This window comes from Coregonus clupeaformis, chromosome 21, assembly GCF_020615455.1.
Source record: "Coregonus clupeaformis isolate EN_2021a chromosome 21, ASM2061545v1, whole genome shotgun sequence".
Classification (NCBI taxonomy): domain Eukaryota; kingdom Metazoa; phylum Chordata; class Actinopteri; order Salmoniformes; family Salmonidae; genus Coregonus; species Coregonus clupeaformis.
This window is the reverse complement of record NC_059212.1, coordinates 13,600,785-13,610,507: the sequence shown is the minus strand read 5'-3', so window position 1 is coordinate 13,610,507 and position 9,723 is coordinate 13,600,785. Positions and strand designations below refer to the sequence as shown.

The 9,723-nt window shown below is 42.6% G+C and overlaps 1 protein-coding gene across 1 annotated transcript in view; it reads right to left on the bottom strand.

Moving 5' to 3' along the window:
• Window positions 1-381: 381 nt before the first annotated feature.
• Window positions 382-9,723, bottom strand: part of LOC121534948 (low-density lipoprotein receptor-related protein 8) — a 210,083-nt gene continuing 200,741 nt past the window's right edge. The window contains exons 16-18 of the mRNA XM_041841581.2: window positions 8,707-9,024; window positions 6,008-6,076; window positions 382-4,401 (exon numbers count right to left, since the gene is read on the bottom strand). Of these exons, the coding sequence (XP_041697515.1) occupies window positions 4,055-4,401; window positions 6,008-6,076; window positions 8,707-9,024 (734 nt within the window). The 3' untranslated portion in view covers window positions 382-4,054. The remainder of the gene's footprint in view (window positions 4,402-6,007; window positions 6,077-8,706; window positions 9,025-9,723) is intronic.

The following is a 9,723-nucleotide window of genomic DNA, read 5'->3' as shown; positions in this document are numbered from 1 at the left end:
TGTTTAAATGGGGATCATAAAGGAACTATGCTGTCAAATGCTGGCTCAAAAGTTAGCATCTTTGTGGAATGAGACAATTTTTGCTAATTAGCAACGATGTGGAGTCTGTCTGCCACTCTACTCCATGCTCTTGAATACACACCTGAAATGCCTAGTGTCATCTGCCAGCTACGTCATTTTAACATAATGCATCGCAAATGGACTACTCTATAACTACAGTGCAGACGCAGTCCACATAAGACAATGCTGAAAGTCCCAGAGATTCTTGGTCAATCTAATGTATTTGGGTGTCTTGATAGGTGCTCTTGACATAAATGATGTCTATAAACATATGAAGATACAAATATTAAGAGAAGCAGTTGGAACAAAAGACACGGGGAAGAGATTTGCAATAAAGTTTTATATATCAATATATAGAGATATTTAAGAACAACTTCATGAAATAATGAAAAGGTGAGCGAGACCATTTTGTCAATTCTGGGTACAGATGTTCTTATTTGCATGTACAGAAGTTGCTTGATAAGAACCCATCTCCCACAGCGAAACAGCATAAAAGGGGAAAAAAAAGGCACCAGAAAACAATCATTCATATTATTAACACTGGGGTTGAGAAACAATGAGATATGGAAAATATTGAGGAGAAACCACGTTGTATTACTTGTACTGATAAAGAAGTACACATTTGGAAAGAGAAAAGGATAACAAATGAAGCAAGATCAAGTAACAACACAAAACACTTGGGTGGATAATTCATATTTCGTACAATCAGGGAATGCAGTGCTCTTTTATACAAATAAATTAATATACTGTCATCAACACTTTATTCTTATCTAAAATCTTATGTACATATTTTTCTTTTACAGAATTGTATAATACTTTATCAAAAGCTTTTTTTGCAATATGAAAATGTATTTACAAATCATGATTTCAAAAAACATCCTCGCAGTTAATCTGGTCCCAAACACATACATACTCACATGCACTCACTCTGACAAACATGCACATACACACACGTTCTCCCATGCAACACACACAACACAGAAGGCATTCTGAGAGGGCTGTGCAACAAAGTGTACAAAACCTTTCCAATATGGCTGTGGGATGAACATGCATAAACACACACACATATCCTATCCACCCCCACTACACACACTCATCAATCTCTCTACCGGGCTCTATCCAAATCCCACTTCATCCCGTCACCGTGATCGACAATACAACAATAGAGGGGATTCCGAAATTTCTATTTTCTGAGCAGATCACCAATGTGCATGACAGGACAAAAGGAGAGGTGGACAAAGGACAGCTGTGTTTACTGACAGGAGAATCCAACCTGACTGAACCGCATTACTGTTTAAGGCTGCGTCCCAAATAACACCCTATTCCCTATATAGTGCACTAGTTTTGACCAGAGCCCTATGGGAATAAAGGGAATAGGGTGCCAATTAGGAAGCAGCTTAAATCTGCCACCGTGACCTCAGCCACCAAATCACCTGACAGGGGCCTTTTGTCAGCAGTCGACCTCCCACTGACTGAGCGCCTCCTGTATGAAAGCTCACATTGACATGCGATCAAAGAACAAAGACAGGGGCATGGATGTTTGTGTGTGTGTCCGGTGTGTGTGTGTCTGTCTGTCTGTCTGTCTTTGGGTTGAGTGGAATGCTTGTGTTTGTGAAGGGCGAGCGATTATGCATGCTGTGTGTACATAGTATCTTCCTAGGGCAAGTTAATATTTGTGTAGTTCCGTACAATTTATGTAGTTCTGTCCTTGAGCTGTTCTTGTCTATTAATGTTCTGTATTATATCATGTTTCATGTTCTGTGTGGACCCCAGGAATAGTAGCTGCTGCTATCTCAACAGCTAATGGGGATACTAAAAAAATACCCCGTGTGTCTCTTGAGGGTGAGTGACTCTGTGTGTGTGTTGTCCTGACAAAGATAGCAGATGAGGGAATAAAATCAACAAAAACAGATGACAAATTCACCAACCACGTACCCTGTGGCCATGGAAAACAGCTAAAGAGGAGAATAACAGCCTAAATGATTCACCTCAGTAGAACAACCCTCTTATTGCTTTTCTCAAACTGTTAGCTAAGCATTAGCCTGGTAGCCATTAGCCATATCTGGTTCTGCTTTAGCCTTCTAGCCAGAAAGCTAGCTAATTCTGCTTTAGCCAACTCTGTTGTCATTATCATGCCTAAAGGCTGGTTTATAGTCCGTCTATCGACACGTTGTTGCAGTGATATCATGAAAATTATATTTAAACACAAAAATGACATCATGAACAATATATTGTCACGCAACAGTGAATGACATTCTATCCTTCGTATAAACAAGCAAACATGGAGGAGGAAGCTGCCTTGCTCCTAATCTTTTTAAGTGCTGTCCTTCTCCTGAGAAGAGAAGTTAATATTTGTTTGTTTGATTTCTCATAGAAGACCTAGTCTAGAATTAGCTTGGCTAGATAGCTAGCTCAGCTAAAGCCAGTTTAATTACAGGTTGAATTAAGCTGGCTAGCAATTGCTAACCAGGATTTTTTTTTGTTCAGAAATTTGGAGTCTTCCCTCTCAACGGCAAAGAGACAAGGGTGCTCCATAACTAAACGTAACATCTGCTCTACAAAAAATACAGTAATCCATAATATTTAATGTATGTATATTCTGTATGCTAACGTAAGCTAGCTAGCTGTAAATCAGGCGTTTGATTGACAGGTGAGATTTGTTGTCATGGTTATGTAGCGCCAGTGGCTCTATCTACCCATGACAACGGACACTGTGGCAGGGTCAAAGTTGAACATTTTTCATCTCTGTGCGACAAGGAAACCGACAGTCGTAGTGACGGTCTAAAGACAGTCAGCCTGAGTATAAATTAAATGTAGTTTTGACCAGCAATACCTGTCGCATTCTAATTGTCTAGAGACATGTCGACAGACACACACACACACATAAGCCTTAACACGGATACTGTTAGCCACTAGCTAGACATGTCTTCACTGGGCCTAAAAATCCAGGCTACCGTTAATAACTACAAAGGTTTCTCTCGCTAAGCCTTACGTTTTCTCTTGGATCCCACCGCTGCCACCAACATTTCTCAACGACCCTTTGCCCTGCTTGCCCTCTGGTAGTCTTTGAGGTTCAATAAGGAATACGTCAAAGACGTTTCGGCCGCAAGCTGAACTGTAGAGAGTAAGTACACACACACACCTAAATGCAAACACACACGCTGGGACAGACAAGCAGACGCAAACACACACACACACACACACACACACACACACAAACCAGTGGTCACAGCAACCTCTCTCTCAAACCTTTCACTCCACTCCAAGACAAAAGCCCTGACCAGAATAACGAAACACTATGACATCTTTAGTAATCGTGAGGTGAACGATAAAACGTGTTGAATTAATATCTTAAAACTATACAGATTGTCCCATCAACCAACTAAGGTGCTGCCCTCATTTTAAACCTCCTCCTAAAAAGCCAGAGAACGAGGATCCACCAGGGATATAAAATGGAGAGCCTAAATTTATAACGTCAAGGGCAAAAGGAATCTTTTGGAACTCCTCTCGTCCTTAAACATGAGACAGATAGCACAGCTCAATCCTGCTGTAATTGATCAAAGGTGGATGAAAAGCATCCAGAATTGGTGTCGACTCAGTTTCAACTCAAGTCCAGTGACGAAATGTATCTAAATTCAATTGATTCGTAGAGAATTCAAGAACTGAATTGACAGGAATTGAAACCGAACCAACCCCAACTCTGACATAACATAAATAAACCTTAGAAAGTGTCAAACTGTCAAGTTTGTGTGATGAATTGGCACAGCATGGTCCCGAATGGCTGGATGTGATGATAACATATCATATGTCCATCCCTTGAACAGACTCAGGTCAGTGAGTGACCCTTGACCTTGGTACTGTGTGTGTGTGTGTGTGTGTGTGTGCGTGTGTGTGTGTGTGTGTGTGTGTGTGTGTGCCTGAGCAGCGGCCATCTTGAAAATTAACCCCCTGAGCAGCCATTTAGTCTAGTCTCCATCCTCCCACTTTGCCCACCTCACTTAGCCGTAGTGGACAGCATTGGCTGCTCCGTGTACCAGTGAGTCCCCGGGTCGGGCATACTGCCACCCAGTGGCAGCGCAATAAACTGTGGGCATGTATTTCCGCCCCCGCCGACTACGCCACATCCCACTCCAACTGGGTACTGCTGATGCCCATGGTGGCCGCTCATGCCACCGTCCGTCCGTCCGATGTGAATCTCGTCCTCTTCGCCCTCGCCCGTGGTCTTGCGGTAAACAGGGTTGTCGAAGTTCATACTCTTGGTGGAGTTTACGCGATAGTTTCGCCAAACCAGGTAGACGCCGGTGCAGAGCAGGCCGAAGACCACTGTGGCAACGATAGGAACTGCATGCGTTTAACACACAGTGGCAGGAGGAAGGGATGTGGGGACACGGGGAAGATGGGGGAGTGTTAATGTTGTCGGACCATGAGCATCGTGAAATGACAGGCACAGAGCGGAAGTATAGCAAATCAAGACATGCGGGTGGACAGAGCGGGAGGGGACGGAGTGAACTGGCCTTGTGTTGGGGATTTCTGTGCTAGGCTTGGTGGATCAATTGACATTAACATCATCGGAATAATCTCATAACAAGGTTTGTAGGCAGGTAGCCAAATGGTTGTCGCAGAACTTCTGGAGGCAACTAGGGTATGTGTACCCATGACCCCAAGCCAAGCCAGATGGGCCATTTCTGAGAGATCTTGGCAAAACTGAGCTTGAGGCAGTCTTCATGAAAAACTGTGGGTATTTGGACTTTTGGGCAGTGAAGTACGGTTTGAGGAACCACAACTGTCCAGCACGCTTCCAGCAAGCTCATAAAACTGAGGATTTACTTCTTTAAGTGTTGTATATTTTACTAGTACATTTAAGTATTGAGAGAGAAGTGTATCTGGAAGCTAACATTACTTCATTAGCTATTTCTATATAATATTTATACTGAGTTTTACTACAGCTCGCAGGTTAGATGAAATACACTTATATGAGAGCTGGATTCGAAAAGGAGTTACAGATTATCTTTAGTCCAGAGTGATTTACGGACTTTCTCTCTATCCCTGAGTAAAACCTGCCATATCATCATAATACCATTACTTATGCTTGCGACTTTATTACAGTATAAGGGTATATCCTGTCCTGTCTGTGTCACTTTATGCAGATGAAAGGCATTGCCAGGTGAAGGGGGGCAGACCAAACATTGCTGGGTTATTTGGGCTGATTGGCTAATTCCTTGCTGACCTGTGTGCCCATCACCCTGGTCAATAGAAGGGCAGGAGAGACTGGCATTGCCCATATGCCTTCAATATACCCTCAGTGCCCTGCATGTAAAACCTCAGCTCCACATTAATTATGATAAAACACCCCAAAAAAGGAGAGTAGCATAGGGTTGCGTTCATTACGGCAAGCAATGTAAAACGTTTTGCAGCGTAAAATGAAAATGAGCGTTTCTTATTGGACAAATCCATGTACAGTCAGTTATATTCCATTTGTAATGGGTGTTTTCTGACTGCCTGCAATAATATATCCAAACAAACCCGCCTGCCACCATGAAAGTATGGTTGTTTTGGTTGGAACGTACCAAACACAGACAATAAATGAATGGATATGCAGTGGCAGAATGTAAAGTCAGAGACACACAATGGTTTCTAAGTGGCCATGTCTCTAGGCATGGCCCCTCTGGTCCAAACTGAACCAGGATCAGTGGATAGTGTAGACAATAGATTAAATATAGCAAGCTTGGGTTCAAATACTATTTGAAATAATTGTAACTACTTTATAACTACTACTGTGCATGATTGAGCTTACCTGGCTTAATGGACCCCCCAGAGTAAATGCTCAAAGTATTTGAAAGATTTCAAATACTATTTGAACCCAGGCCTAGTAGGGAGTAGACTAAATGAAGCCAGTCAGACAGGAGAAGCAGCTCCTGTGGGGTATAGAGAGAGGACATGTACTTACCTATAGGGATGACTACTCCCAGAACTGCCACTGTCAGGTTCTCACCCAGGATAAAATGCTCACTTCCAGCTACAGAGGAGGAGACATGGAGGCAAGAGAAAGAGAGAGGGACATAGGAGAGAGAGAGAGTGAGAAAGAGAGGGACATAGGAGAGAGGGAGAGAGAGAAAGACAGAGGAGTGTCAGAGAAGAAAATACAAGTGGGAGAGAGAGAGAGAGATGTTAGCCCTGCTATTAGCGTGTGTTTGCGTTTGGAACAGGGTTTCCGTTAGGAAAATGTGGCACCAGACAAGATTTTAATTTACCGGCCATTTGAGAAATCTACCGGACCCATATGCATTGGGTGCATAACCCATTAGGGTGTCCACCCACGATGCTCAGAAATCACATTTAGATTATGGTAATTCATCTTAACAGAACATGCAACTCCTGTAATGAAGCAGCAAATAAAGTCATTTGCCAAAATGCAATTCGCAGGAATAAACCATTCTGATGAGAGCAGTGCCATATGTGACAAAGATGATAATCTCTGTTAGAAACTTAGAAAGAGGGTCATCTAAAGATGCAACAACTAGGATGGGTTGCTAATATGACTAGAATTGTACCTTTGGCTTCTGGACAATGAAAGTAAGTTGATATGAAAACCAATAGAACAGGAGAGAAATGGTAACAGAGTAGTACATTTGTCAAAATTGTATAATTATTCATGTCTATACAGAAATGAAGAAATAATCAAAAATACTTCACTAGAAAGCATGACTTAGCCACAGAGGATTCAAGGATCGTTAGCTTCTTTGCTGTGGATTGTTTCAAAATCACAAGCTCGTAGGCCTATGCTTATTTGGGAAGCCCGCAAATTTGGGCAGCGCGCGTGGCAATAGGCCTAGCTGATTATTAAGTTGCGGCTGTCAGTGAAAAGTATCTAAAATATATGTGAAGATAATGTGTATTGAGTATAATTTAAAATGTTGAGACAAGAAGAAGGGGAGGGGTGTGTTGCGAAGATATAGGCGGGTCTCTCTCCAGAATGGCTCAGCTGTCTCCCGCCAATTCTTACACATTCATTGTGTGAATTGTTTGCCCTTTGAATGTTTCGTTTTTTTAATCAATTCCCCATTACACCTGTCACCAGTAGTAAATGTACTGTTAACCCCCGTCATTTGGTTACATTCATTTCTGTTACTGCATGTATTAATTACAGTCAGAGTTCACAACCTGCTACACTTGCTACACTTGTGAGAAACACGCTTTGGTTCATTTCATAACCATTATTTACCATGTGAGCAATGAGCATGTGTCTGGTTTCTCTGCCTGATAATGTTGAGGGAGCCTGAGCGGGAATAGAGGTACCTGGCCTGCTGTGAGGAAATGTAGGAAAGTGCCCATTTGGGGATGTCGGATTTCTGAATCTCTTAATTCACCACGTCCCCCACTAATAAGCTGAGCTTCTAAGTCAACAAAGTCTGTTTTTATAACATCCATTGCGAATGATAATATATTAAAACTATAGTTCCCCACAGTAGACTATTGAAAAATCTTCCCAACAATCTCCCCCTCGATAGTCACCAATCCTGGGTGTGAAAGAGCAATGGAGGTTATAGGCCTACTGCTCCGTTGGCCTATAGGCTATGAGTTCCATGCGCTCATTTCTTTAGCAACCAATGTATCAATGAGGCTGGAGATCTCGCATTAGTTAAATATTTAGTTTTAGATTTGTATCATTTAAATTCAGATTTTTACAATTCACCACGAGACAATGATTTTGAGAATGAAAATATGCATATGAAAATCATAACTGGCATGCAGATCGGTAGAAATGGTAGGATAATTGTAAGCTTCCCGGAGCTTGAAACTCACGCGCCGCCAATTAAATCTTAATAAAATAATTGCCTCCATGTTTCCATGGTCGGATTTTGGCTATAGGCTACTTTGAAGCAAGGTAAGACATAATATGAAATGAAACATTCAGGTTTCAAACAATTAAGTATGTTTTAAAAATGCATGCTGCCTCCAGCTCAAATTGTAAAGTGGTGGGTGACTCGGCAGGAGACAAAGAGGTGGTGGACTAGGCTACGCTTTATCAGATGACACTCTCTGGCTGTGTCCAAAATGGCACCCTATATAGTGCGCCATGGGCGTAGTGTATATAGGGAATAGAGTACTATTTGCTCCCATAATGTCCAGGAAATAGATGGTTTCTGAAATATGATCATGTAAAATTCAGGTGAACTGATCTTTTATCTCTGTAAACTGCTGAAAATCACTCTTCCACGCTAATGGCTGTAGGTACTGTAATTACTTCAAATAATGTCCCCCTCTCCCTCACTGTCCTAACTAGTTCCAAATCTGACAGGAGGGCTAGAACATCAACAGGGCTAGAAAGAGCTGGTTTCTGAAATATTTTATGATCATGCCCACCAGGTAAAGCAATCTTTCTATCTTGCTCAAGAACTGTAGGTAATTACTACAAATTAATGTCAATTAAACATAGTATACACAGACACATATCTGGTACACACACAGACATAGACAGACATGTTCCCAGAGGCGTAACTTTAGTTTTAGAAGTGGGGGGGGGACCTATATATATATATACTTTTTTTGGTCGGATAAACTCTCTAAACAGCCTACCCGACCGCTCGGAGGCCGCATGGTCCTAAAGCACACCGTTGCGCCGTTTTGTATCTCCCACAGACTTACAGTGGTGAGAGAGGTTGCTGTCCTCCTTGATGACATTAGTGTCCCCAGACCCTACTGTGGTGGAGGTAGTGAAGATTTTGGTGGCAGCAGTGGGATCCAAACGCCGGCCCTCTTTCTCCTTCACCTCTGCCCCAGGTTTGGCAGTGAGGGGAGGCTCTGGGGTGCTGGAGGGGGCGGGGGTGAGGTGGCGGACCCCGGCATCCGCCTGGGACATCCCAGAAGTGGAATGGGAGTCCTCTTTGTCCTCCTTGACACTTGCCGTGATGATGGCTACAGAGCCGGTGGGGAATGGCGACGGCGTGGTAATAGTCTCATTTGCTAAATGAACAGGGATATACAATTAGTTACAATACATCATTTTATGTATGCAATATCAACTATATGCATCTGTTTTAGAAGATTAGAACTGTAAGATTATCATAATATAGTTTTACTCAATCAAAACCTGAACTATGGAAAACTCCCAATGATGCCTTTAGGACACTACATGACCAAAAGTATGTGGACACCTGCTCATCCAAAATCTCATTCCAAAATCATGGGCATTAATATAGAGTTGGTCCCCCCTTTGCTGCTATAACAGCCTCCACTCTTCTGAGAAGGCTTTCCATTATATGTTGGAACATTGCTGTGGGGACTTGCTTCCATTCAGCCACAAGATTTCGGGCACTGATGTTGGGAAATTAGGCTCGCAGTCGGCATTCCAATTCATACCAAAGGTGTTCGATGGAGTTGAAGTCAGGGCTCTGTGCAGGCCAGTCAAGTTCTTCCACACCGATCTCGACAAACCATTTCTGTATGGACCACGCTTTGTGCATGGGGCATTGTCATGCTGAAACAAGAAAGGACCTTCCCCAAACTGTTGCCACAAAGTTGGAAGCACAGAATTGTCTAGAATGTCATTGTATGCTGTAGCGTTAAAAATTCCCTTCACTGGAACTAAGGGGCCTAGGCCAAACCATGAAAAACAGCCCCAGACCATTATTCCTCCTCCACCAAACTTTACAGTTGGCACTA